Source organism: Torulaspora globosa, chromosome 5 (assembly GCF_014133895.1).
Source record: "Torulaspora globosa chromosome 5, complete sequence".
NCBI classification, from domain to species: Eukaryota; Fungi; Ascomycota; class Saccharomycetes; order Saccharomycetales; family Saccharomycetaceae; genus Torulaspora; species Torulaspora globosa.
Window position 1 is genome coordinate 871197 of NC_050731.1, and position 26224 is coordinate 897420.

The 26224-nt window shown below is 48.0% G+C and overlaps 16 protein-coding genes and 2 non-coding genes across 18 annotated transcripts; 8 read left to right on the forward strand and 10 right to left on the reverse strand.

Moving 5' to 3' along the window:
• Window positions 1–380: 380 nt before the first annotated feature.
• Window positions 381–481, reverse strand: HG536_0Etrna1W. Its single transcript has 2 exons — window positions 445–481; window positions 381–417 (listed from the first exon to the last, which is right to left on the reverse strand). It is a non-coding gene; the product is annotated as a tRNA-Trp (tRNA).
• Window positions 482–1757: 1276 nt separating this feature from the next.
• HG536_0Etrna10K lies at window positions 1758–1853 on the reverse strand. Its single transcript has 2 exons — window positions 1816–1853; window positions 1758–1794 (listed from the first exon to the last, which is right to left on the reverse strand). It is a non-coding gene; the product is annotated as a tRNA-Lys (tRNA).
• Window positions 1854–2398: 545 nt separating this feature from the next.
• HG536_0E04820 (uncharacterized protein) lies at window positions 2399–6514 on the forward strand (the record flags this gene model as incomplete). Its single annotated transcript, XM_037284349.1, has 1 exon — window positions 2399–6514. The coding sequence occupies one exon, from the start codon at window positions 2399–2401 to the stop codon at window positions 6512–6514; it is 4116 nt and encodes a 1371-aa protein (XP_037140245.1).
• A 191-nt stretch (window positions 6515–6705) lies between these two features.
• SUI2 (translation initiation factor eIF2 subunit alpha) lies at window positions 6706–7614 on the forward strand (the record flags this gene model as incomplete). Its single annotated transcript, XM_037284350.1, has 1 exon — window positions 6706–7614. The coding sequence occupies one exon, from the start codon at window positions 6706–6708 to the stop codon at window positions 7612–7614; it is 909 nt and encodes a 302-aa protein (XP_037140246.1).
• A 276-nt stretch (window positions 7615–7890) lies between these two features.
• Window positions 7891–8895, forward strand: MHO1 (Mho1p; the record flags this gene model as incomplete). Its single annotated transcript, XM_037284351.1, has 1 exon — window positions 7891–8895. The coding sequence occupies one exon, from the start codon at window positions 7891–7893 to the stop codon at window positions 8893–8895; it is 1005 nt and encodes a 334-aa protein (XP_037140247.1).
• Window positions 8896–9080: 185 nt separating this feature from the next.
• On the reverse strand, window positions 9081–10079 carry TDH2 (glyceraldehyde-3-phosphate dehydrogenase (phosphorylating) TDH2; the record flags this gene model as incomplete). Its single annotated transcript, XM_037284352.1, has 1 exon — window positions 9081–10079. One exon carries the CDS (start codon window positions 10077–10079, stop codon window positions 9081–9083), a length of 999 nt encoding a protein of 332 aa, XP_037140248.1.
• Window positions 10080–10712: 633 nt separating this feature from the next.
• On the forward strand, window positions 10713–12239 carry MET3 (sulfate adenylyltransferase; the record flags this gene model as incomplete). Its single annotated transcript, XM_037284353.1, has 1 exon — window positions 10713–12239. One exon carries the CDS (start codon window positions 10713–10715, stop codon window positions 12237–12239), a length of 1527 nt encoding a protein of 508 aa, XP_037140249.1.
• Window positions 12240–12340: 101 nt separating this feature from the next.
• On the reverse strand, window positions 12341–13558 carry PDX1 (Pdx1p; the record flags this gene model as incomplete). The annotated part of the gene is made up of 1 exon (XM_037284354.1): window positions 12341–13558. The coding sequence occupies one exon, from the start codon at window positions 13556–13558 to the stop codon at window positions 12341–12343; it is 1218 nt and encodes a 405-aa protein (XP_037140250.1).
• A 204-nt stretch (window positions 13559–13762) lies between these two features.
• XKS1 (xylulokinase) lies at window positions 13763–15502 on the reverse strand (the record flags this gene model as incomplete). The annotated part of the gene is made up of 1 exon (XM_037284355.1): window positions 13763–15502. One exon carries the CDS (start codon window positions 15500–15502, stop codon window positions 13763–13765), a length of 1740 nt encoding a protein of 579 aa, XP_037140251.1.
• A 184-nt stretch (window positions 15503–15686) lies between these two features.
• On the reverse strand, window positions 15687–15953 carry SPC1 (signal peptidase complex subunit SPC1; the record flags this gene model as incomplete). Its single annotated transcript, XM_037284356.1, has 1 exon — window positions 15687–15953. One exon carries the CDS (start codon window positions 15951–15953, stop codon window positions 15687–15689), a length of 267 nt encoding a protein of 88 aa, XP_037140252.1.
• A 204-nt stretch (window positions 15954–16157) lies between these two features.
• CAL4 (Cal4p) lies at window positions 16158–16961 on the reverse strand (the record flags this gene model as incomplete). Its single annotated transcript, XM_037284357.1, has 1 exon — window positions 16158–16961. The coding sequence occupies one exon, from the start codon at window positions 16959–16961 to the stop codon at window positions 16158–16160; it is 804 nt and encodes a 267-aa protein (XP_037140253.1).
• A 356-nt stretch (window positions 16962–17317) lies between these two features.
• On the forward strand, window positions 17318–18226 carry HG536_0E04910 (uncharacterized protein; the record flags this gene model as incomplete). Its single annotated transcript, XM_037284358.1, has 1 exon — window positions 17318–18226. One exon carries the CDS (start codon window positions 17318–17320, stop codon window positions 18224–18226), a length of 909 nt encoding a protein of 302 aa, XP_037140254.1.
• A 41-nt stretch (window positions 18227–18267) lies between these two features.
• On the reverse strand, window positions 18268–18579 carry HG536_0E04920 (uncharacterized protein; the record flags this gene model as incomplete). Its single annotated transcript, XM_037284359.1, has 1 exon — window positions 18268–18579. One exon carries the CDS (start codon window positions 18577–18579, stop codon window positions 18268–18270), a length of 312 nt encoding a protein of 103 aa, XP_037140255.1.
• Window positions 18580–18682: 103 nt separating this feature from the next.
• On the forward strand, window positions 18683–19945 carry GPI14 (glycosylphosphatidylinositol-alpha 1,4 mannosyltransferase I; the record flags this gene model as incomplete). The annotated part of the gene is made up of 1 exon (XM_037284360.1): window positions 18683–19945. The coding sequence occupies one exon, from the start codon at window positions 18683–18685 to the stop codon at window positions 19943–19945; it is 1263 nt and encodes a 420-aa protein (XP_037140256.1).
• A 176-nt stretch (window positions 19946–20121) lies between these two features.
• On the forward strand, window positions 20122–20862 carry SKI6 (exosome non-catalytic core subunit SKI6; the record flags this gene model as incomplete). Its single annotated transcript, XM_037284361.1, has 1 exon — window positions 20122–20862. One exon carries the CDS (start codon window positions 20122–20124, stop codon window positions 20860–20862), a length of 741 nt encoding a protein of 246 aa, XP_037140257.1.
• A 43-nt stretch (window positions 20863–20905) lies between these two features.
• On the reverse strand, window positions 20906–23206 carry FYV8 (Fyv8p; the record flags this gene model as incomplete). Its single annotated transcript, XM_037284362.1, has 1 exon — window positions 20906–23206. One exon carries the CDS (start codon window positions 23204–23206, stop codon window positions 20906–20908), a length of 2301 nt encoding a protein of 766 aa, XP_037140258.1.
• Window positions 23207–23610: 404 nt separating this feature from the next.
• TMA22 (Tma22p) lies at window positions 23611–24210 on the forward strand (the record flags this gene model as incomplete). The annotated part of the gene is made up of 1 exon (XM_037284363.1): window positions 23611–24210. One exon carries the CDS (start codon window positions 23611–23613, stop codon window positions 24208–24210), a length of 600 nt encoding a protein of 199 aa, XP_037140259.1.
• Window positions 24211–24265: 55 nt separating this feature from the next.
• On the reverse strand, window positions 24266–25768 carry HG536_0E04970 (SNG1 family protein; the record flags this gene model as incomplete). The annotated part of the gene is made up of 1 exon (XM_037284364.1): window positions 24266–25768. The coding sequence occupies one exon, from the start codon at window positions 25766–25768 to the stop codon at window positions 24266–24268; it is 1503 nt and encodes a 500-aa protein (XP_037140260.1).
• Between the last annotated feature and the right edge of the window lie 456 nt (window positions 25769–26224).

The window sequence follows — 26224 nt, forward strand, 5'->3', positions numbered from 1 at the left end:
ATGCTGGTTAGATTTCATCATTCATCCGATACTGAATAACTTCAAATTACCATCTCTTTATATAGGTATTGTCTTGACGCAGCAGATCGAAGGCTAATTTCCCTAATGGGAAAACTAACTCGCTCTGTCATTTCATTTTTAGCTTCGTGAAGGTGCAGCATTGTTTCAGCATTTTGGTGAATCTTGGTCCCTTCGAGCTCTCTGCTTGACTTTGATCAATTATGAGACGTTGCTAACCGTTGCTAAGTCGGTTCACTACTAATTTTAGGTTGAAAAATGCAGAGACGCGAAAAGCGATGTGAAGAACGCCAATTTTCCCGTCTGCTGGTCTTTTTACCAAAAACGGAAAAGGCTGGCAAATAGCGAAAAAAAATTAAGATTGAAACGGACAGGAATTGAACCTGCAACCCTTCGATTGCAATTCCGTGGAAATTCCAGGATTTAACTGGAGTCGAAAGCTCTACCATTGAGCCACCGCTTCTATCTTTTGTATATCTTATTTTATCTGATTGAAGTATCAGTTGAATCGATAAACCAACAACAGCGAATGAATAATCAAGATGACGTCCGATGATCATACAATCCATTAACGAAGAATCAAGGTCCAATAACATTGGTCCGATAAGGGAACTGACATCAGATTGGTCAATGGTGATCTAACAACTATGAAACGATTATGTGCAACAGAATCCAACGTTGGAATTGAAACGTATAAATAGGAGGCCAGTTTAGTAGAAGTAAGCAATAATAACTGGCTTGTTTATCCATTGTTCATCCGTAATACCCAGTTTCTTGCTAGCATCTCTGTAGATCTTCGCAAGATGTTGAACAGACTCAATGGTGATAGTTGGAGCGGCAATGGTATCGTTGGCTTTACCGATTATTTCTCGTATTCTATCGACCACATCTGATGGCGGACCACGAATTCTTAGCTCATCTGCCAGTGTGAAAAGCATATGCACAAGAAATCTGCAATCATCCATCATGTCCAGGAAGGTGCAGCCTTCACGCTAATATAAACGACGATTATCAAACAGAATAAGGCTCTTCGGGAGTTTCGTGTTTGATACCCCGGGCCTTTTTATCAACTTCAAGGACATCCAAACGCTGAACCGGAGCAGGCTGTCTTCTTGCTATTTCTTTCTCATGACGGGCTCTGTCACTAGGACCATCAAGGCCATATTCCTCTGAAGCGATAATTGAATAATGCTCTCTCCGCATTAAAACCGATATTTGTGTTCCTCATTTATACCGCTGGGCGAGTACGGTCGCGAGACCAGTGTCAAGCAACCCATATAGCAGCCGAGCCATCTCTCTTTCAATCTATTAAGCCTAAATCAAATGATACAACAATTCCAGACAATTTAAATTACCTTTATCACTAAGAACCTTCCTCTTTCTGTTCCTTGCTACTCTACCCACCTATTGATCCCTGAGTCATACTATTAGCTCAGCTGGCTGGTATATCCAAGACATACTATTATATGATAATTTGGTTCTTCTGGCCTGCTTATTCGCGGGCTGATACTTGTTGCGTATCCTTCGTTTGCTGAGAGACAAGACCAGAATGCAACTGCGGATTGCGAAGCAATGTGCATCCTCGCCCCTGAGTAAGGGCTAAGACGATTGTAAAGTTATGGTGACTATTGGTTGTTTCGAGCGATGACGTACAAACAAGGTCCTTCCGGACTGCTGTTGGTGGACTGATAAGTGTGGTAACATCTATAGTTACTACTGCATAAAAAAAAACAGAAGAACTCCTCATAGGGGGCTCGAACCCCTGACATTTCGGTTATCCTTGGTTTAAGCTATTGCTTAAAAGCCGAACGCTCTACCAACTGAGCTAACAAGGATGAGTTCTCAATTTTTTTCGGAAACATTGAAATCTAAATCAGCCTGGATAAATATGCCAGCATCAACTGAGATACAACTTAACCAGGCAATTATTAGTGACATGCCAAAGAAGCGGTCGTGCGAGATCGCGAAATAAAGTCTGCAACAAAGCAATCTTGCTCAGGCGACCGTAATGTCTCAAACCTCTGTTTAAATCTTGCCCCTATTATAGACCTTGGCATGTATGAAGTTCAATACTCAAATGTCTGGCTGGCGCGCTAAACGTAAAGTCTCTAAATAGCGCCTTATATAGCAGAAATAACACATCAATCAGATATTAAAACCGATGCTGGATCAAACAATAATGGCATGCTGCTATTATGAATGATTCATAGAGATTCTCATCCTTAGATAGTTTGGTGAGTCCCTCACGTGCCAGCTATTCTATTCCTTATCAGATCAGTGAGCCTAACATAAGACAGGGCTTTGTACTTAAATGAGCAAACCAGCCATAGGCTATGGTTAGAATCTCAGCATCATCAGCATCTCATCCGTCACTGTATGAATGCCAGGTATCTGTTACGCCTCCAAGGGGGATCCAAAAGGCATTACGCTCCTCAGCACCATACTAAAAAGCTTGAAGACTTCATCCAACGAGGAAACGTCCGCGAAATCTTCTTTAAAAGCACTGGATTCATCAAGTGTCGAGGAATCACATCTTTTACAATTGCACAAAAGACTTGGGGATAAGAGCCTTGATTATGATCAAAGAGCTCAAACAGCTGTTGAAGTGCGACAGGTGCTAAAAAAATTCGAAAAGAACTGCATACCTGCTCTGTGGTACTCGGCCCATGATTTAATAAGACCAGAAGTCCCATTGGGCGCCAGGAAGTGCGCATTCGAGTTACTGGCTGAATGTATCAATGATTGCCAAGACCCAGCAGTTAGAGAAATGTTCTTTCGCATTGCAATGACCATTCTGGCAAGGCCATCTGAGGACGAGAGCGAATTTTTAGGTCCGCACATTGCACTCATTCTTTCATGTTTAAGAAGCCTACTAAATGGTATGTTGCCGCTGAAGAAGGATGATGCTGCATTTTTGAGAGACTTAATTGAAGATATCATCGATGTATCAAGGCGAAAAGCAAGTTGCCCGGACGCTAATGTGGTCCAGGAGCTCCTTTTACTTACTCCCATCCTGAAGGATCCAATCCGGCATGATAGCTTAGTGAAACTGCTTGATCTTCTATCCTCAGCGTTGAAGCCGCCTTCGTCATCAGACATCGGACTGTCATCTAGTGCCGTAGATTTTATTTTGTATCTCACCCAGGAATATGGGCAGCTTCTGAGATCAGATGTGCTGCGCAGGTTTACAGTCATTTTAAGCCGAATAGCGGATGAGCCAGGTACCGAAAGAAACATGGAAAAACTCGAATATGCGTTGCATAAAATTGTCCAGGCTCCCTGTAACTCAGTATTTCTGGAGGAGCTGTTTGCGGTAGACAATACGGACTGCTGTGAGCTTATGAACCTCTACCCACTCATCTTCGTGGACAATTTATGCCGTTGCAGTAAAAACACAGAAGATCCCCCCAGTGAGAAACAGATAAACTATATGCTGGATGCTCTGCATCAATTGAAAAAAGACAAGGAGATATTGAAGGTAATGACCCGCTTACTGCGATGTTGTGAACGAACAGGATTCGCTAGCTCCATTCTGAGGCAAGGACATATTTGGCCTATGGTAAAGTCGATTTTGACCAGAGGTCGCGAAGACGAGATTGTTAGAAAATTCGTCGAAAGCGTTCTTGATATCGCTACTCGTACAAATCTGTCGCTGTTCTCAACGTCGCTGGATGATTTGATCCAGTCTGTCTGCGCCCTGCAAATCTCGGACTTTGACAGTCGCATAATAAAGTTGGTCAAAGTACGACGAGCAGATGTTGGAATGTTCAAAACTCTGGATGACGTCGCCAAGCGAACTCTTTCGCCTAATTCCTCGACTATTTCCCGCCTGGAGCTGTATAAACTTTTAATTGGATTAGTGAAGGATGCTGCTTTCAGACCGCTGACAAATACAGCAAACCAGTTTGCGATAGCTTTGAGAACTTACAATGGAAGCACGAATCATGAAATGGAAGGTGAAGAGCTGTTACTATTCGAGAACTTTCTATATGAGTACCTGCAAGTCCTTCACGTCAAAGATTTTCGCTTTTTGATCACTGAGCATATTATACCGGATGTACAAGCTATACTGGCGCAAGCAAAGCGCAGAAAGAGTATCGTGAATACCTTGGGCAGCTTTGGAAAGTCCAGACGAGCTAATGAACAAAACCTTCAAAGAGCCGATTTTTTGGTGAGATCCTGTGTGAAAACCTTCATATGGAGTGCAACTGATAGTACTGGTTTTAAATGCATTCTTTTATTCAATGTTCTATGCTCGATATACAGTACTGCCGAGAAATTCTCACATAGCCCCGCCTCACTTGCAGTCGCGAGGGCGATGATAAGAATCAGAAGAAGCACAGAGGGTCATTTCTACTTTACGATTCCAATAGATGCTGTAGGGATAAGCGCGGCATTTCGCAGACTGAAGGAACAAAACACTTATCAAGGAGACCCTCATAAATGGACTTTCCCTGAATCTGTAGAATACATGGACGAATCTTTGCTCGGAAAACCAAACGAGAACGTTGGATTCACAAGTCATGACAAAGAACAAGGAACGAACATAAATATCGGCACATGGCTTTCTTTAGCAATTGGTTCTATCAAGGCTCCCACAGACTGGGAGATTCATTCATACCTTTTGGCCCATCTCTGCTCGCAACTTTCAGAAATTCCTTTATTGTTCGGTCATTTCAACCTTATCGAAGACTTCAAGATTGTTATATGTGATCATTTGACTCGCGCGACGCCATTGCAAATCGATTTAAGCGAAGGAGTATCTCACTCTGATCTTCATTCGGCTTACGTCAGAAATCTATCATCTGTGCTAGCCTATCATCCGTTTCAACAGAAGAAATTCGCTGATGAGCTAGTAAGCGCCTTAGTGGTAGGACTCAAATCCTGGGAGAAGACTTTCATCCCAATTCTGCACATTTTGAGTGTCAGCTGTTTCGAGGTTCCGCTATCAGTCCAAAAATGTTTGACTCATTTATTACCGCAGATACAAATGAGAATAACCAACCCATACGCAATGCCTTCTGTTCTGGAATTTCTCTTAGCTCTTGGAAATTCTCCTGGGGTCATTTCTAATCTTACAATTGATGAAGTTAAGAGAGTTTTTGGCATCGCGTTTAGGCTTATAGAAAACTCGGTGGATTTAAGAATACGATCAAAACTGGAATCATTAAAAAATGATTCTCCAGAGTTGAGTCTTTCACAACCTCACAATCAGGAGTATGATATTGAAGTTTCACCATCCACCGAGAACTTTTCCATCAAAGAGTCCATGGTGCTGTTTCTGCAGTATCAGTCATTTGAAGTAATAACGTCATGGTTTTGTAGTCTAAATGCGGATCGCATAAAAGAATTATTACCCTTTATCGTGGCTAACTTGAGGAAGCTGGAAAAAGTTGAGTGTCTAAAGTACGATGCCCTAGCACAAATAGACTTTGTGCTAAGATTCCCGTTCATGAGGCATACATACTGGGGCATGGCTAAGGAGGAGGGGCAAGGGGCAAAACGATGGGTTGGTGAGTCAACCATGATCTCAATCGGAGTGAGCGCGGGTGGGGCGCTGGTGAAGGTTTGGAAGCCGACCTGCACCTTTTCCTTTGAATATAGGCCCCGGGTTGACCTGTGTGGAGCTACGTATGACGTATTCGGCTTCAATGAAGATGCTGAAATGGCTAGTTACGAAGAGTTATGCCCAGATACAGTGTTATCGCAGCTCTCTTACTCTCTAGAGACGGGAGAAGCCTCGCAACAACATCTCATCCAAGTACCCGATGACACGAGTTTCGACAGATCTATCCATATGCTGGACCATCTGCCGAACAAAGAGTTCCTCAAAATCGGTATTATCTATATCGACAAGGACCAGGACAGCGAAGTCCAGGTCCTCAGCAACACGAAGGGATCACACCAGTACCACTGGTTCCTCAATCAGATGGGCCGGTTCATCAAACTGAGCGAAAAACCAAAGCTTTTCTATGCTGGCGGCCTGGAGGATGTAACCGATGGCGAGTTTGCTCTCCTATGGAATGGCGAGATTACCCACATGGCTTTCCACACAACCACTCTCATGCCCAACAGCACCGATCTATCGTCCAAGAAACGGCATGTCGGTAACAATTTTGTCAACATTTTTTACAACGAATCAGGGCTGCCCCATTTTAACTTCAACATCATCAAGAGTCAATTCACCTTCATCAGCATCGTCATAACTCCGCTGACCGCAGCGGCCAAAGATGAGATTGCAGAACACTACAAGATTAAGCTCTACAGAAGAACGGGAACGCCTGGACTCCTTTCCTGTGCCCATTTCAAGATTCTAACCAAGAACAACTTGGCGAGATACGTCCGCCATGTCGCTCAGATCGCGAACGCTTTAGCTGAGAAAACGCACCAGAGACATCCGCCGGACGCCTGCTCAGCTTGGGGAAAAAGGTATAAGCACTTACAGATGATAAGAGAACGAGCCGTCAAGCTGAATAGCGCTGAGAATGAAGTCTAGGCTGGCTTCAATTCTTCAATACTTGGTGCTTCAGTTACGGTTACCCGTCCTTAAAGCGTATTATCATTTACAAGCCTTAGAAAAATTTTCACATAAGACTGGTGAGAAGATTCAGAAACTAGTCATCGATAGCTGGATCTTCGAGACAATTGCGATCTAATTAAGCGTCCTGAGGACTAGCAGTTTCCAATATGTCAACATCTCACTGTAGATTTTATGAAAACAAATATCCGGAGGTCGATGACATTGTTATGGTCAATGTCCAGCAGATCGCTGAGATGGGCGCATATGTGAAGCTCTTAGAATACGATAACATCGAAGGTATGATTCTGCTGAGTGAATTGTCGCGTAGACGTATAAGGTCGATTCAAAAGTTGATTAGAGTTGGGAAAAACGATGTTGTTGTGGTTCTTCGTGTGGACAAAGAAAAGGGCTACATTGATTTGTCGAAACGTCGTGTTTCCTCTGAAGATATCATTAGATGCGAGGAGAAATACCAGAAATCCAAGACCGTTCACGCCATTCTGAGATATTGTGCAGAGAAATTCCAAGTTCCGCTGGAAGATCTGTATAGGACGATTGCATGGCCATTGAGTCGAAAGTACAGCCACGCCTACGAGGCGTTCAAGCTGTCGATCATCGACGAATCTGTGTGGGAGGGCATCGAGCCGCCATCCAAAGAGGTTTTCGAAGAACTCAAAGTGTACATCTCCAAGAGACTGACACCACAAGCGGTCAAGATTAGAGCTGACGTGGAAGTCTCCTGTTTTAGCTACGAAGGTATCGATGCGATCAAAGAGGCTCTGAAGGCTGCAGAGGCTCTATCCACCGAGCAAATGCAGATCAAAGTGAAGCTGGTTGCTGCCCCACTGTACGTCATTACGACCCAGTCTTTGGAAAAACAGCAGGGTATTGAGCTTCTCGAGAAAGCCATCGAGCAGATCAGCCAAGTCATCTCGAAGTACAATGGTGTTTGCAACATTACCATGTCTCCAAAGGCTGTCACTGCCACTGAAGACGCAGAACTACAGGCTCTTTTGGAGAGCAAAGAGCTCGATAACAGGTCCGATTCAGACGAAGACGAAGAGGACTCCGACTAACGGCATCCCTCACGGTCTGTATAGAATACGCTAACGATAGCTCTACATAGCAGCGCCAATTGACATCCATTCGACTCAGAAGCAACAATTTCCGACATCTTCGTTTGGATTGAGTTTTATCCAAGGTTGAGCACTGAGGGGGTAAGGGGTCCTTGTATATAAGGCTCTTATGACAATGCTACAAGCAAAGAAGAGTACATAGAGCTCAGGACATCCATCTCGTTTGCTGGTTGACGGGGTTCGTATCACTAGCCGTTTAGGGAACCTCCTAGAGTCATGTCTACACGTCCTGCCACACATGCCGGTTCCTGGTACTCGAACCGTGGCTCAGAGCTATCGTCGCAATTGAAAGGCTATCTGAACGACACTGAGAGGAGGGATGGTGCTGTTTCCAACGCCAGGCTGATTATTTCACCTCACGCTGGTTACCGTTATTGCGGAGCCACGATGGCTCATGCATATGCTTCGCTGGATATCAGTCCTGCGATTAAGAGAGTGTTCATACTGGGACCGTCTCATCATGTTTATTTCAGAAACCAGATTTTCCTGACAAGGTTCCATTCGTTAGAGACACCCTTGGGCAGCTTACAAGTGGACGTGGAAGTGGTGGAAAAACTGCACAAGCTACACGAGGGCCATCTCTTTGTTCCCATGGATAACGATACCGATATGGGGGAGCATTCGCTGGAAATGCAATTCCCCATGTTGGTGCAAACTCTGCAATGGCGGGGTGTTCCCGTGAATGGCGTCAAAGTCGTGCCCATGATGGTTTCACACAACAGCGCAGAGGTCGATTCTGCAGTGGGAATGGCTTTGAAGGAGTATCTCGCGGATCCAAGCAATTTGTTCATCATCAGCAGCGACTTTTGCCATTGGGGCCGCAGGTTTGCATACACCGGCTACGTTGGTAGCCAGGACGAGCTGGAAGACGCCCTCCAGGAGGAAACGGAGATTGAGATGCTGACCGCGAGAAGTAAGCTATCTCACCATCAGGTTGACGTCTGGCAGTCGATCGAGCTGCTCGACAGAATGGCGATGAAAGTACTGAGTGAGAGTGCAGACGACGCAAAGTACAATGCGTGGAAACAGTATCTGGACATCACGGGAAACACGATATGCGGAGCAAGACCGATCGCTGTTGTCCTGAGCGCTCTCCAGACAGTCCGTGTGCCGGCAGGCAAGACTCGGTTTGAGTGGCCCAGCTATTCACAAAGCTCTCACGTCAAGAGCTTGGACGAGAGCAGCGTTAGCTATGCGGCGGGATATGCCGTTATAGAGTGAAGCAAGCGCAGGCTAACTAGCCATATATAGCCAAACTTAGATATCAATTCATATCCGATTTATCGAGTATATATAGATATAAATCGACACAGGGCTATAAATTGTAAACTTTCTTGTAAAACATGTCATTAACCAAAATTGTAGAAAAAGGATCGCTGAGCAACAACTCAGTTTCCAAAAGTCATTTAAGCACTGGCAACGTGTTCAACCAAGTCGACAACTCTGGTAGAGTAACCGTATTCGTTGTCGTACCAGGAAACCAACTTGACAAAGGTTGGGGTCAATTGGATACCGGCGGCGGCATCGAAGATGGAAGAGTGGGAGTCACCCAAGAAGTCGGAAGAGACAACAGCCTCCTCGGTGTAGCCCAAGATACCGTTCAAAGGACCCTCGGAAGCAGCCTTGATGACCTTCTTGATCTCGTCGTAGGTGGTCTCCTTGTTCAAGTTGACGGTCAAGTCGACAACAGAGACGTCGACGGTTGGGACTCTGAAAGCCATACCGGTCAACTTACCTTGCAACTCTGGCAACACCTTACCGACGGCCTTGGCGGCACCGGTGGAGGATGGGATGATGTTACCGGAGGCGGTTCTACCACCTCTCCAGTCCTTGTGGGATGGACCGTCGACGGTCTTCTGGGTGGCGGTCAAAGAGTGGACGGTGGTCATCAAACCCTCCTTGATGCCGAAAGCGTCGTTGATGACCTTGGCCAATGGAGCCAAACAGTTGGTGGTACAGGAAGCGTTCGAGACGATCTTCAAGTCTGGGGTGTATTTGTCGGCGTTGACACCCATCACGAACATTGGAGCGGTGGAAGAAGGAGCAGTGATGACAACCTTCTTGGCACCAGCGTCGATGTGCTTTTGACAGGTGTCCAACTCCTTGAAGACACCGGTGGAGTCGACGGCAATGTCGATGTTTAGCTTACCCCATGGCAAAGCGGCTGGGTCTCTCTCCTGGAACACAGCGATCTTGTGGCCATCGATGATGATGTGGGAGTCGTCGTGAGTAACCTCACCGCCGAATCTACCGTGGGTAGAGTCGTACTTGAACATGTAAGCAGCATACTCAGTGGAGATGAAAGGGTCGTTGACAGCGACAACCTCGACGTTCTTTCTGGACAAAGCCACTCTTAGAACCAATCTACCGATTCTACCGAAACCGTTGATAGCAATTCTGACCATTTCGAAAACTGTTTAAAGACGAGCTGTGTGTTGTGAAACTAGAAATCTGTTCCTGGCGATCTACCGACAGACCATAGCCTCTACCACCGTCATCCACTGCCCTTTATATACAACCCATAGGTCGTCTGCATGGCATGGAAGGGCACAGAAAAAAGCACCACTTGCCATAATAAAACCTCTGATCTGGTGGCAACACAATATGCACCGTCATCACAAGCATCTGTCCAGCAGCGAAAATCGCTCTCAGCAAACGCTGCCTCTCGAGCCAGACGGTAAGGTGAGTTGCGCATTGCTGGGTGGTGTTGGTTGTGGTGTGTCTGTCAGTTGGTTGGAACGCCGCGAAAGCGAGTGCTGCGACGGCTAGTGGACGCCCGGGACGCTGGACTCCTGTACCCGGCGCGCGATTAGTGGCAGCCCGCGGGGTTCCTGTTTCTGCGGGTGTGTGGGTTTTTCGGTTGATATTAAAAAGTCACGTGTGATTTCGGTGATCGAGCTATACGAAGGTTTGCCAAGAGGCGTTGAACGGCGCTCGTTTTGGCCACAGTTGTGGAGCGGTTGGCGTGTGAACGGGTATATATTGGGCGGGATGGGTCGAGCAGAGTGGTGGATGCGGTGTTCAGCTGGCCAAGCAAGATGCCTGTTCCACACGGTGGTGTTCTGCAAGATCTGGTCGCGAGAGACGCGTCGAAGAGAGATGAGCTGTTGAGAGAGGCGCAGTCCGGCAAGCTGGTCGGCTGGGATCTGACCGAGAGACAGGTGTGCGATCTGGAGCTGATCCTGAACGGCGGGTTTTCGCCGCTGGACGGGTTCCTGACGCAGGCGGACTACGAGAGCGTGGTGGACGAGATGCGATTGACGAGCGGCACGCTGTGGACGATGCCGATCACGCTGGACGTCGACGCGGGGTTCGCGCAGCGGCTCTCCGCGGGCCAGCGCGTCGTGCTGACGCAGGACCGCGAGATCCCGCTCGCGATCCTCACGGTCAAGGACGTGTACAAGCCGGACAAGCAGGCGGAGGCGAAGAAGGTGTTCCGCGGCGACCCGGAGCACCCGGCGATCAGCTATCTGTACCACGAGGCCGGCGAGTACTACGTGGGCGGCTCGGTCGAGGCGATCCAGCTGCCACAGCACTACGACTACCCCGGGCTGCGGAAGACCCCGCACCAGCTGCGGCTGGAGTTCGAGTCCAGACAGTGGGACCGGGTGGTCGCGTTCCAGACGCGGAACCCGATGCACCGGGCGCACCGCGAGCTGACCGTGCGGGCGGCTAGAGAGGCCAACGCGAAGGTGTTGATCCACCCCGTGGTCGGGCTGACCAAGCCCGGCGACATCGACCACCACACGCGGGTCCGCGTGTACCAGGAGATCATCAAGAGGTATCCCAACGGGCTCGCGTTCATGTCGCTTCTGCCCTTGGCGATGAGAATGGCCGGCGACAGGGAGGCCGTGTGGCACGCGATCATCAGAAAGAACTACGGCGCTACGCACTTTATTGTCGGCAGAGACCACGCCGGGCCGGGCAAGAACTCCAAGGGCGTCGATTTTTACGGTCCGTACGACGCGCAGGAGCTGGTGGAGGCGTACAAGAACGAGCTGGGTGTAGAGGTGGTTCCGTTCAGAATGGTCACGTATCTGCCCGACGAGGACCGATATGCTCCGATCGACGAGATCGACACCGCGAAGACCAGGACGCTGAACATCTCCGGCACGGAGCTGCGCAAGAGACTGAGAACCGGCGGGGAGATCCCTGAGTGGTTCTCGTACCCAGAAGTGGTCCGGATCCTGCGGGAATCGAACCCGGCGCGGCCTCGCCAGGGCTTTGCCATTGTCGTGGAGGACTCGCTGCAGGTGTCGCGCCGCCAGCTGGGTACCGCGCTCTTGTCGACTTTTCTGCAGTTTGGCGGCGGCAGACACTACAAGATCTTCGATCACAACGACAGCGATAGCACGTTGCTGTCGCTGGTGCCGGATTTCATCCAGTCTGGGGCCGGTCTTATCGTGCCTAAACAATGGTCGTCGGCCGTCAAGGCTCCCAACGTGTATCTGTTGGGGAGTTCCGAGAACTCCGATATCAAGCTCGGTTCGTCTGAGGAATCCGTCTTGCACATAGTACAGAAGACTGTGTTGTTTCTGGAGGACAACGGGTTTATCAGTTTTTAAATGTTTAGTAGACGTTGTGTAGTTTTCGCGGAAGACTGCTGATAGACGCGCAGAGCCGGGTCGTTCACCGCATTAAAGGTAAACAGCGGACTCTGGTCGCTTTATACAAGTTGCAACTGCTTTACATACTCGACGAATCTCTTGGATCTCTCCTCTGCATCGTAAAACTTGTCGCTCACTTGCACGCTGAGGGACAGAGCGTACTCCTGCTTGGCTGGGGAAGCCGGCTTTGTGGCAGCGCTCGCATCTGTGCTCTCTGAGAGAAGGTCGAAGATATCCCGGTGGCCCTTCGAATCGGGATTGTCGGCCAGAGACGTCAACTGGTAGGTGTAGCGGAATCTTGGCGCGGTTGGTGCAGGCGTGATTAGATCTTCGAAAATCGGGTCGAAGTGCTCGGATCTCGCGTCGGCTAAAGGCGCCTCGTGCGTGTAATGGTAGGCCTCCTTTAAGAACGCCCTCACAGACTGCTGCAGCTCTCCGGGTTGCGATTTACCTGGGAACTCCAAGATCAGCTGCTCACTGAAAATGATCGGCTCTGGCTGAGCGGCAGCTGTAGTGTTTGTCTCTTTCCCTTTGTCTGCTTCCGGGACTGAGGCAGACTTGGGCACCTCAGTTTTCAGCTCGATGTTCGACAGATCCAAACGCTCTCCACTTTTCACATAATCTGCGATCCTGACGGCGGAATCGGCTGAAATTCGGCCCAGATAAGCCAGCACGTCACCCTTGAGTATCCTTCCGTCCTTTCCCGTTGCCTTGATCTTGCTGAACGCATCTTCTTTCGATATGCCGTTCTCAGCCAGGAGCATGACCACAGATGGCAGCAGCGTCTGGTCAGGATTGGCGTTTTGCTGATTACCTTGGATATCAGACTTCTCTCCCGCACTCAGTGGCTTGCTTTTGGCTTGCTTTTGCTCCTTCTTCTTCTCTGCGGGACTCTCTAGAGGTTTCTCATTGCTCTTTGGGAATTCCAAAGTCGAGAAATCATCGTCAATCTCAGCAATATACGCAATGGTTGCCCCGACTGGTACATCCTTAGCTCCCTTGTCAACGACAATCTTTGCCAGTTTACCATCGTCCTGGGCTTCAACGTCTATCTGTGCCTTATCCGTCTCGACCTCCAAAATCACATCGCCAGCTGAGAACGGCTCCCCGACCTTGAACTTCCACTCAACTATCCCGCCTCTTTCCATCGTAGGAGACATCGCTGGCATGGCAAATACTTGAGCATCAAGCAGTCTTGCAGTCCTGCTCATATGCCTAGCGGAAAGCTGCTTCAAGGAAACCACCTTCAAGCTCCCGCGAAAAGCTGAGCGTAACATCTATCCTGAAACCAGTAATGGGCAATTGATAGCCTGGAAACTTGGCTATTCCTTTGTCTTTTCTTCGAAAGTTCCTTTTAACCTGGGGGTTCCTGCTTATCTCAACAGGCGAGAGTACTATTTCACCAGCATAAGAGCTAAGAACAAAGTATTTGACTAAAAAGAGACCATTGATATCCAGTCGCAATCTAACTACTCACATAATTACAGAGAAGCTTCCAGTCTGCTCAATGGCACAATCTTGTTGTTGTAAGCCTGCCATGCCTTGTCGTCCGAGTCGCACACGTATTCGAGATCGTGCCATGGGAACTTGTGGTCAAGAAATTGGTCGTAGCGCAGCTGTGTCTGTTTTGAATAGAACAGATCTGACCACAATGCTTTGTAGCACCCGCCTAGAGCGCAGGAATTTGGGGTCTCTAGTCTGTAGTTTCCCTCTGTCGCTCCCAGCACTTGGGCGAATTTCTTGACTATGGCATTGTTCTTGGAAGCACCACCGACAAAGAAAGCCTTCCTAGGTCTCTTGGTGAGATACTCGTTTAAAGGGAACGTATCGTAATCGAATTTGACTTTGACGCCCTTGTTCTTGTTGTTCAAAGAGCTAACGGTTGAGGAAAGAAGCGGTGATATGCGCACTCGGCAGCTTAGTGCCTGCGATTCTACGATGTTTTTGGCATCGTGCCTTAAATTAGCATAAGAGTCAACGAACGTCTTGATCTCGCCAGACTTGACATCGAACTTGGCTCTCTTGTATGTCGCATCCACGCTGGGGACAATTTCACCTAATGGAAAGTAGACGCCAATCTCATCTTCGTTTGCAAGATTGTCATCACTCACAGCTTCGTTGAAACGCGTCCAGTCGCCCGTTTCACCCTCTCCATTCAGCTGGTTCCGTATCTCCTCGCGAGCTAGCGAGCCGTTGCAGTAGCAGATCATCCCCATGTAGCTCTTGGGAATCGTTGGATGGATGAATAAGTGGTAATCTGCAGAGGGGTGATATTGGTCTGTGACGAGAAGAATGGTGGTACTGGTACCCAGCGAGACCAGCACGTCATTCTCCTTCAATGGCAGCGAGCAAATCGTGGCCAGATTGTCTCCGGTAAATGGGAATATCGAACAAGTTGCGTCAAAGCCATATTTTGCAACGAAATATGAAGAGATCGACGACAAGCGAACCGGTTCGTCACATTTGGTGCACGGAGCCAACAGCTTTTTCTCAATATTGGTCTTATTCTGATCGATCAATCCCAGTAGCTTATCGTCAAATTGCCTCTGTGCTACATCATAGAGATTCATCCCACAGGCATCTGCCTCCTCTAGGGCAGTGAGCGAGCCGCTGAGTACAGAGGCAACAAAGCTGGACACCAGGGAGATGGCTTCAGTTTTCTGGTAGACTTCCGGTTCTTCCTCGGCTATCTTGAGGATCTGGCTGCCCGTAAATCTGAAATGAGCTCTCGAACCAGTCAGTTTGGCCAAGCTTTGCGGACCACCTACCGCCTCTTCAAACTCTTTGCACTGCTTCCCAGTACTGTGATCTTGCCAATTAGGCGCAGTCTCCCTCGAGAAGGCTCCAGGGACCAACTGGTCAAATAACGAACCCTTGGCCGAATCCAGAGAGCTCAACAGACCTTCAGCAGCGCTCGACCAGTAAACAGAACCGTGCTGCTGGCAAGAACCAGAGATAGCCTTCACCTTGCTGAGGTCGAACGAAGATCTGGTGAACTTTTCAAATATTAAATCGATGGCTTCAACCCACATACCGACAGGACATTCAACTACATCGCCAGAGATGTAAACACCTTTCTTGGTCTTGTACTGGGGAAAGTCCCTGTCAAAGTCGACAGTTTCAGCGTGAACGATCTTCAAAGAACCATTGATGGCCAGACATTTCAGTTGTTGCGTAGATAGATCAAACCCCAGGTAATAAGATTCTTCGGAGGCCGTCATCCTGCTTGTAGCTTGCCAGTATAGAAAGCTCACTTCCCCAGACTAATCCACCCCGGAATAACGAGCCAGTAATATATCGACTATTTTCAAGGAGTGGTCACTATTCAACAGAACCCGAGCAAATATGTACTCCTTATCGATTACCTATATATCGCATCATTGACCTAACCAGAAGCAAACTTGTTCAAGCCACAATGCTGCTCTTGGCCCACTCCAGTTTGCGACTTGTGTAGGACGGATAGGCAGGCAAAACCGCGATCAACGCAAGAACGACTGCCAACCCGTAAATCACCATTAGGTGGGTCAATGATTGCATGTAGAAGCCGACAAGGCAGGACAGCACGGATCCCGTTGCCAGAACGATGTTCTGTACACGCTCAGTTCTCTGCTGGCTTGGGAAATCAATAGGAAAGACCAGCTTGCGTTTGACTTCCTCGAGAATTTCAGACATAACCGCGGTCTAAGGTGAACTAGACTTGCAAATCCGCTATTTGAGACGTCTCTGGCGTCTATTTATTGCCTTCTGACGGCTTCTTGAAGTTAGCTAAAGTTGCACAAGACTTGATGCGAGACTAGAGTTGCAGCGAAAAAACGAACCAACTCAATTTATATGAAGGGAACGCTTTTAAGCTCGATTAGCTCTATTTAATCTTCTCTAAAATGCTGCCTTACCTACTATCTCATCTTTCAGCCAGGTTACGAACCGTTTGAACCCGGGGCCGTCTCGTACGTCTGAGACGGTGTCGCCTGTAGCGTCTCGGTACTGGGCCACTATGCTCGGATGCGACGCCAGGAGGTTGAAAAGCTTGAAATTCAGTAGATCCAGTTGGTATTTCCAACTGGGAATGAGCTCTTGGCCCAACGCTTTCAGTAGCACGTCCAGCTGCGGCTTCGTAATCTTGTACTGGTGATGTATCGGCACTTTCCTCAGGAACTGGTAGATATTGGCGAAACCCATGAGACAGTTGTGTAACTGCATCGACAGCGGCTCGGATATGCTCTTCATCTCGGAGATCAACAACTCGTTGATGACTCCAAGGACGCAGATCAGATTGCGGTCGATCAATTTCCGGAACTTCGGTGCTGAATCCAGGCTGGCCATGTTAGACTCGTCCAGCATTTGTCGAAAATTGCTTCTAAACTGGGCCGCAAGGGTATACAGTTGCTTCCGGATCTGAGAGAGTTGATCCACTATGTTACTGTCCTGCTGTCCCAGTTTGTCCTGGCCTTCGCCGTCCTTGACTTCCCCAGTGCCTTCGCAATTCGAAAGGTAGTAGAGGGCATAGATCAGATCTGTCATGTAGTGAGACGTGTTCAGGATGAACACGATGATTTGGTTCAGCAAAAGCAGATTCTTTCTCTCTTCGAAACTCATGTCCTTTTCTACCATGTGCAAGGGCATCGCAAAAGCCTTGACATCCTCCCTGTCGGGCTCAGTAGCACTCTTGTCACCTTCCATCACTCGATAATGTCGATGGGGACCACTGCTTGCCAACTGCCATCTAGCGATGGTTTAGACGGGTCCGAACGAAGTGTTAAATCGAATTGACGATAGGCTATAACCACACTCGAGACAATGAACAGTTTTGGCCGTGACAAATCGATGAGTGGCAATCCTAGATGGCATAGCTAGACGTTATTGTATCCATGGTCCAATTCGATAAGTGGCCCATATTGTCATTCCGATCAGATTTGGCCGTTACAGGCCCGTTAAAATATCACAGCTTTAGTAGATGAGCTTGTTGCTCAGTTCCAAAAGAGAGTCTCAGAGGTCAATTGCAGTCTCATTGGGAGTACAGCGAGCTGCAACGAGGAATGTCAGCCACAGCAAGCGGAAAGTTCATCGACGATGAGACTTATTCGAGGATTATGGGCTTTGTTGCCGGCATGTTCTCTGGAGTCGCTAAGAACACAGTAGGACACCCATTCGACACTGTTAAAGTAAGATTGCAAACCTCCCAGGGAACGGGCATGTTCAATGGTCCACTGGACTGTGTTTACAAGACTTTAAAGCACCAGGGCCCTCGAGGCCTTTACCTGGGCTTCACGCCGCCTCTAGTGGGATGGATTGCCATGGACGCAGCCCTGTTGGGAAGTTTACACAATTATAGAATGCTATTACACAAGTACATGTATCCTGAGTACGAGAAGTTACCGCTGTCTGGCTGTGTGATCAGCGGTGTCATGTCCGGTTGGACAGTGAGTTTCATTGCGGCACCGGTCGAACTGGCCAAAGCCAAGCTACAGGTTCAATACGGTCCTCAGACCACAAAATACAAGGGTCCCATAGATGTTATCAGGAAGGTGTGGGCAGAGGCCGGCATTCGCGGCCTGTACAAAGGCCTGGTGAGCACACTGATCTTTCGGTCGAACTTTGTATTCTGGTGGGGGTCCTATGAGCTCATCACCCAATGGTTTAAGAAGCATACCAACATGAGAGATCCAGCGATCAACTTCTGGGCAGGCGGTCTGAGTGCATCGTTCGGTTTCTGGACCACTGCTTACCCGAGTGATGTGATCAAGCAGGTCGTCCTATGCAACGACAAATGCGACGGCAGTTTCCGCTCCTGGAGAGAAACGGCCACACAGATATACCGCGAGAGAGGTATCAAAGGTTTCTTCAGAGGCTTTGTGCCAAGTTTCCTGAGGTCCTTCCCTGCCAATGCTGCTGCATTGGCCGCGTTCGAGTTCGTCTTGCGAACCAGCGGTGCAAAACCGTCGTAGTCGATCCATAGCACGCAAAGGCGTAATTAGATAGAGTATTCTTAGGTTTGTGAATTTTCTGGATTGGTCATTGCGTTGTCAAGCTCCGTCTCCATTGTTTGGTACTTCGACATCACATCAAGGTCAAGGTCAGAGATGGCTGAGCCCAGAGAGAGGTCTGACCGTCCCATGTCTATCTGCAAATCATCTCCAGCACTCTTCTCCCAGGGCTTTGGCCTCGGAGCCATCTCAGAGGCACTTCTTAACGACTCATCCAGCGTGATGTTGGGCACCTCCACGACATTGGGAATCGGCTTATCGCTAACAATGTGGTCCACTATCTCATCGTATGTCAATTCATGACCTCCAGACATCGTCAAACGCTTTCTTAGGAGCTTATTTCCAGTCGGTCTTTGCAGTGAACTTCTCAATCACTGCAACCTGTTAACAAGCAGTGACCTTTAAAGGAACTCGGGTATGAACATTCGGCCTCGACGCTCACTAGAACGGACTGTAAAGCCGACGAGGATGCTGAGCAATGGCAAGCTGTTGATAATTGCGTCGCTGCTGGTGCGAGTGGGCTTCTTCCTGTACGGATTGTACCAGGATGCAAACTATAAAGTAAAATACACTGATATAGACTACCTGGTGTTCCATGACGCTGCTGGATACGTTTATGAAGCGTGGAAGGAGGGCAGGGTTGGTTCCCCCTACCAGAGGGATACATATCGCTACACACCGTTGTTAAGCTGGCTTTTGGTCCCAGACCACTACTTTGAATGGTTCCATCTGGGCAAGCTAGTGTTTGTTGCATTTGATCTTCTTACGGGAATCATCATCTTGGACCTTGTCAAGAGATGTCTGAGTCGGAGAGAATCTACGTTACCTCTGTGGCTGAGTAGCCTCTGGCTCTTGAACCCGATGGTCATCACGATCAGCACCCGCGGTAACGCAGAGAGTGTTGTGTCGTTCCTTATCATGCTGACGCTGCTGCTACTGCAGAAGAGCAAAGATACGTGGTCTGCTGTGGTATACGGCCTGTCGATCCACTTCAAGATATACCCAATAATATACTGTCTTCCCATTGCCATATTTCTGTACCACAGGAACAAGAGACTGAGTGAAGTTATCGCATATGGGTTCTGGGCGCTGGTGGCCCTTGTGGTCTCCAGCGCGGCAATGTACAAGTTGTACGGCTCAGAGTTTCTGCAGCATGCCTATTGGTATCATCTCTACAGGACGGACCACAGACACAACTTCTCTCTTTGGAACCTTCTGCTCTATTACGATTCCGCGAGGTCTGCATCGTCCTGGCTGTCGAAATTCGCATTCTTGCCGCAGATGGCCACTACGATGGCCCTGTCGGTCCTGCAATGGCGCCAACCGTCTCTAGCGAATCTCCTCAACGTGCTGTTTCTGCAAACGTTCGCTTTCGTTACCTACAACAAGGTCTGCACCTCCCAGTACTTTGTGTGGTATTTGATCTTCCTGCCCTTCTACATTGCCAACACGAACCTCTCCTGGCAAAAAGGCGTGTGCATGGCGGCCGTCTGGGTTATTACACAGGCCTTTTGGCTCCTGCAGGGTTACCTGCTGGAGTTCGAAGGAAGAAACGTCTTCTTTCCTGGTCTCCTGTCAGCCAGTGCCTTGTTCTTCATCGGCAATGTCTGGATACTGGGCCAGTTCATCGACGACATCAATACAAGAGTGCCAGTTTCTCATACCAAGAAGCACAACTGATTAAGAATAGCCAATGTGGTGATCTACATAGAATCGAGTCTTATCACATACATTTAGTAGTTTGAATTTCAGTATTCGCTTGGGCATCGCTAAAAATTATCGCTACCATAACGACAATAGCTGCATACATAGAGCCATTGTGGTACTTTGAGAAGCTCTGAAGCTCATTTTGGCTGATGTCTAGACTAGAAATTTACTCACCCGAAGGTCTGCGTCTTGACGGTCGTCGTTGGAACGAGTTACGCCGCTTTGAATGCTCAACCAACACACATTCGCACGCTGCAGATGGCTCTTCATACCTAGAACAGGGCAATAACAAAGTCATTACGCTCGTTAAGGGTCCACAGGAGCCAACCTCACGTTCTCAAGTGGATACTACAGGGGCTGTATTGAAAATATCCGTTAACATCACCAAGTTTTCCAAGGCTGGAAGAAGTAGGACAGGTCATAAGAATGAAAGGCGAGTGCTGGAGATGCAAACTGCGTTGGTGCGTACTTTCAATAAAAGTGTTATGCTTCACGCTTATCCAAGAACGTTGATCAACATCGAAATACATGTGTTGCAACAGGACGGGGGACTGATGGGGTCTCTAATCAATGGTATTACTTTGGCCCTGATAGATGCGGGTATTGCTATGTATGACTATATCAGTGGTGTCTCTGTCGGGCTCTATGATACTACTCCGTTGCTTGATACTAATTCTTTGGAAGAAAATGCCATGAGCACCGTAACGCTGGGCGTCGTTGGCAAAAGCGAGAAGCTGTCGCTCCTGCTAGTCGAAGATAAGATCCCACTGGACAGATTAGAGAACGTCCTGGCAATTGGAATTGCGGGGACGCATAGAATAAGAGATCTCATGGATAAGGAAGTGAGAAAGGGACGCAGGAACAGAGTTGCCAATGCCTTATCCGGATGATCCTCGTTGTGAAGATTATGCATATAATTTAAGTACTTTGATGTTAAACTCTTTTCTTTCCTATCGAGGAAAAGAGTCCTCTGGATTTCTTGGAGTGCGCAAACACCTTTTTCGTTAAGTGACTGACGTTCTGATTCACGTTGGCTACTGTGTTACTGACAGTATGCTTCTTACTCAATTCGTCGGCATGGGCATACGCATCTCTGACATGCGTGCTCACTTTGTACTCATCGAATATGAAATCCCTGTCAGTCTTGGAGGAAGATTTCAACGTGTAACCGAGCCACGTTTGAATGCCAGTGTCATAGTCTTTCAGCTGCTTCGAATAAGCCCTCAGCTGCTCAATTTTGTCAGCATGAGATGTTTTACTGCTCACAATCTTGTTGATGTTCCATGACGGTACAGTTTTCTCTCCGGTAACTTTCGCTATATCCTTGGTATCCGGTGCAGGGACCGTGAAAACCTCTTTGAAATGGGTTTGTAACGGCCCTCGCCGGTTTTCGCCGTCGAGTGTCAGGGTGGTTGAAGTGCCCGTCCCGAGAGACCGGGGTTCGTCGGAACTCTCAGTACTGTTCACACCGGAGGTAATACTTGGCAGCGGCGGTAAATTTTGATTGTTGCCTATTATTCCAGGGACATTGTGAATTGTGTTGTTGTCATATAGCGTCTTGGTGTCCCGAACAGTCTCCAGATCGTCGTTGCCTTCTGAAGGAAATGCATTCCATGAACTCTCTACTTCAGAATATGTGGAAACAACGCGTGGTTTCATACTAGACGGCGTCAGATCAACTAAATTCCCAGTTTCGTCGTAGACAAAACCCGGAGGAGGGTTATTAGTTGTTTCTTGGACGAAGTCATTTCTGAAAGCACTCATATCAGGTTTCCACTTACCCATATTGATCGATTGTCGCGTTGATGAAAGTTCTTTCTCAGGAGTCTCGCCCACTTCATTTTCAGATCCGTCTCTCTCTGGTTCGTCCCCATCCTCAATATTTTGTCCATTAGTCGTCACCTCATCGGTGCCTTTGAGTCCACCTTGTTGATGGTTCGATGCAATCAGTTGGCTGGCCCGCGATTCTTCATCTTCGGCTGGTTTAGTCTCTACTGATTCATTCTCTACTGATTCATTCTCCACTGGTTCATTCTCATCTGGTTCGTTCTCATCTTGTCTGCTAGCGGCTGGTATTGCTTCATTAGCAGCTTTACCTATCTGACTGGTATCAGAAGAGTTGATTGTCTCAGGAATCGTCCTTTCGTCGTCATCGTCAAGCGAATCTTGTTCATTAGCACTAGCATCGCTATCGCTCTGAACCATTTTATTGAAATATCCGGACTTTGATACCCTGATCTCTTCATCCAACCCATCTGAGTCTTCATCTTCCCGGGGGATTATAACACCCTCGCTGTCTACATCCTGCTTTCCGGCTGACTGAGACCTGGCAGCCTGGTAGTTAATTGAATCAGTGTAGGATAGTGCATCTTCGTCCCCTTCTTCACTTGAAAGATACGCATCTTCGTCGGAAGAGGGTTGTAAGCTACGAGAGTCCTCTATTACTGCCGAAACTTCTTCGTCTTTTCCACCTTGAGCAGTAACAGCTTCCTCATCAAAGCTATGAGCTAGGCCATCCTCTCCTTGCTTGTTGTTTGTTTCTGCGACGGAAGGTGTCGGACATGTTTCTTCAACTGGAGAATGAGAAGATGCACCATCGTCTGACATGTAATCATCTTCATCTTTCCTTTGGATGAACTTCGAGAAATAACCATCTTTTGATACTTGAAGCTCATCCTCCGAGCGGGAGCTATTCAACGACGCTCTTTCCAAACTCACCGCAGAGTAGCTTTTGGGTTCACCAGAATGCTCTTCTTCACCAAACTCCTCGGATTGCCCAACTTTCGGCGTCATTTCCTTAACAATCTGAACCATTAAATTTTCTAAATCCTCATTCACAGGTGTTCTTCGGACTTGCACGGAACTCTTGGAGCTATCTCGCGACAAAGATGCACCCAATCCTGGCGATTCCCACGTAATCGGACTCCCATCTTGATCCTCAACAACTAATGATTGCGGTTTTATCGTTTGGGAAATGCTAAATTGCTCTTTGCGTTCATTATCATTTAGACTGCCATCCTCAGCCCTTTCGTCCTCGCTGTCTTCTTCTTGATTGTAATTGAGCTTGGGTAGCGCAGGGAGTTTCGAAACAGTGTCGCCTCTTTTCACACTACTCTTGTTCGTTGCCTCTTCCCCGGATGAATCATCCGTACTATTCCAATCAGCTCCATCATAGGATGCCTGTCCGGCACTCACCCAGCGATAAGATTTCTTTCTTTCTACCTGTTCAGTCATATCCTTCCAGGGACCAGCCAAGCCGCTAAAACGACTTATCGATACCTATACTCTGCTATTCAAGGATCTTTACTGCTCTTTGAATAAGCCATCTAGTCAATAAGCTTAGATGACTTAGCTCGTCTACGATGATAATAGCGAGATGAGCTAGTATATATCCGGTCTCTTACAGTCGATGGGGACTCGTTGGACTTATTGCTGGTCTGGATCGTTGCTTAACTGCGAGGCACCTTACGGAAGAGCCATTGAGATATCCAGAGCCTCTTTCAGGCACTTGCTAGGTTGTTCTGTGCGGTTTTGAAATATTACTGTAAATCTCGGCCTTACTTAAATTCAACATACAAACTTCAGCATATCTCAAATAACCATAGCAAACCATCCTTTGTCCCTTTGAAGCTTTTGAGATGTCGACCGTCACTCTTAGAAAGGTTGTTTACTGTGATGTCTGCTCATTTCCTCCTGATTACTGCGAATTTAGTGGGAAACTGAAGCGTTGTAAGGTGTGGTTGCGTGAGAATCATCCCGATATCTACGTTCAGCAATACGGAGAAGATGAAGACGAGGTGAATGCGGTGAGTTCAAAACTAGCAGAATCGAGCATCGGCGAGGAAAGAGAGGAGAAACTGGAGAAGGACCTGAAAAGACTGGAAACGAAGCAAGAGAACAGAGAGCAGAGAGAACTAGCAAAGAAGTTGTCATCCAAGGTGGTCATTAAGAGGGAGGCAAGAACCAAGAGGAAGTTTATCCTAGCTATTTCAGGTCTAGAAGTGTTCGATGTTGACATGAAAAAACTCGCCAAGACGTTTGCATCCAAGTTCGCTACCGGCTGCTCTGTATCCAAGAATGCTGAAAAGAAGGAAGAAATTGTCATCCAAGGCGACGTCTTGGAAGAGGTGGAAAAGTATATACATTCTTTGCTCGAAGAAAAGGGACTGAAGGATGTCAAAGTCGAAACGATTGACGCCAAGAAAAAGAAGAAGGCGCCAGAGACACCGGCTAATTAGTTGATTATGAGTACATATTACTGGCCATTTAGCGTTGAATGGCCGAAACCTAATATTAATTGGTCTGTTGGGCTGCAGCTGCGGCAGCAGCCCTCTTTCGCATCGTTTTGCCGACATATCTAAGCACGAATGGCAAGAGGGCGGTATTCAAGGCGACCCAGGCGACCAGAATACCGTAATTTCTTCCCATGTGTTGCTTCGACAAGTTCAAAAAGATGACTTTATAAATATCAACGCCATTATGAATGGGCATGGCGTAACCGTAACGGTAGAACTGATTATTCAGGACCAGCGGATAGAATGAAGGAGCAATGTTCAGAATGATCCACGTCATCAGCCAGAAACCGAGATACTGTGGGCCCAAAGTTAAGACCAAACTTATTACATTCTCATTTGCGCCACCAAGAGCCATCATCAGCAGCCAGGTGCTCATCCAATACACCACAAAACCTGCTCTGCCGAATGCCTTAGTGAAATCGACCTGGAATATGGCAGATACCGTGCAGAAGAAAAGCGAGAGAAAGAAGTAAGTGAGCCACGAGATTCCGATTCTGTATAGGATAATGTGGCGCGGCTTCAGCAGCTTCGACATCTCTACATGCAAAGGAGCAAAAAGCGACAGCTGGAAAAAGGTCAACAGCAGACAGTAGATCAGACCGACCTGCAACGGTGCCAGCAGCAGTGCATTGTAGAATGGCCTGTAGTCCACATACTCAAAGTTCATATTCGAGGCCGCTATGATTCTGTCTGGTGGCGGTGTCTCTGTCAGATTGCCCAGGAGACTAGGCAGATACTGATCCAGGAAATACGTCCTGTAAATCCCCTCCAGTGTCTTCATGTTCGGCAGAATGGCGGACTGCAGGCTGGTTGGATCACGGCCACTCTCGTAGATAGCCTCGAAGTACTCTGTAGAGTTGAACGCCGTGGGTCCGCCGGTCAGCGAATCGTACAAAGCGTTGGTCGCGTTCCGCTTGACATTCAGCGCCATCCAGTACTTTTCCCCAAAGATCAGATCGACCACCTTGTCATCGATCTCCTCGCTCGACACTTTGTACTTTTCACTAAACTCGCTCGCATTGAACACATGCCACGTACACGGCACGCCCGCGACCAGCGTCGCTATCGCTGCCGACATTGTCGTTCCCACAAGCTCAGATTCGTCCTGAATAACCGTCAGCACGTTCACTTTGAACATATAATGCTGTCGATTGTACGTGGCACCCCAGTAGATCGACAACAGCGACAACACAAACACCGCCAACAGCGCATTTGTCAGTACAAACGTCCAAATAATCTTCTTCCTGTGGCTCTTCATCTTAGGCGAAAAGAACCGGGTCCCCATCCGCTGCAGCGCTGCTGATCCCTCCTGCTGCTTGGCCTCCTCCTGCTGCTTGGTCTCCACCGGCGCTGCCTCACCGTCATACCCAGCAGCTGACTCTGCCGTCGACGCTTCTGAACTCCCCTCCACATGCAAATCCTTGTTCACCACCCTATTCATACACTCGGAAGCCCCCTCCGTGTACACCTGGTTCAAAGCCATCTCATCCTCGTCCACCATTTTGCCAACCACAGACTCACTCGCCGCAATGGTCAGTATCTCGGAACTCTCGAAACTGTGACCGAATAATCCTTTTATACAAAGGCGGCCCGAGGCTTTTATAAATGATCAGCTACCACTAATCTACCAGCCTCTTCTCGTCTCAGCCGTACCAGCTTAGTAATAAGCCATTCATGCTATCAGTTATGCCAATTTATATACTTATGCAAGGTCAACAAAGGCGATTGATAGCAAAATCACCGGATACGAGACACTCGTTTACCGTAGGCAGTTCTCGTTCGAAGCGCAGCTTCCAGAGGCCAGGTCGCGGTTGAGCATGGTCTAGCGACTCTGCAGTGAAGAAGCCTGGTGCGAGTCTTCTGTTTCTCTGGCTGTTGTAGCCCTCTAGATGGCTATTCGATGAAGTTGATGGTTTTCGTACGAAGTGACCGGTAATAACAAACCAATACCATAGTG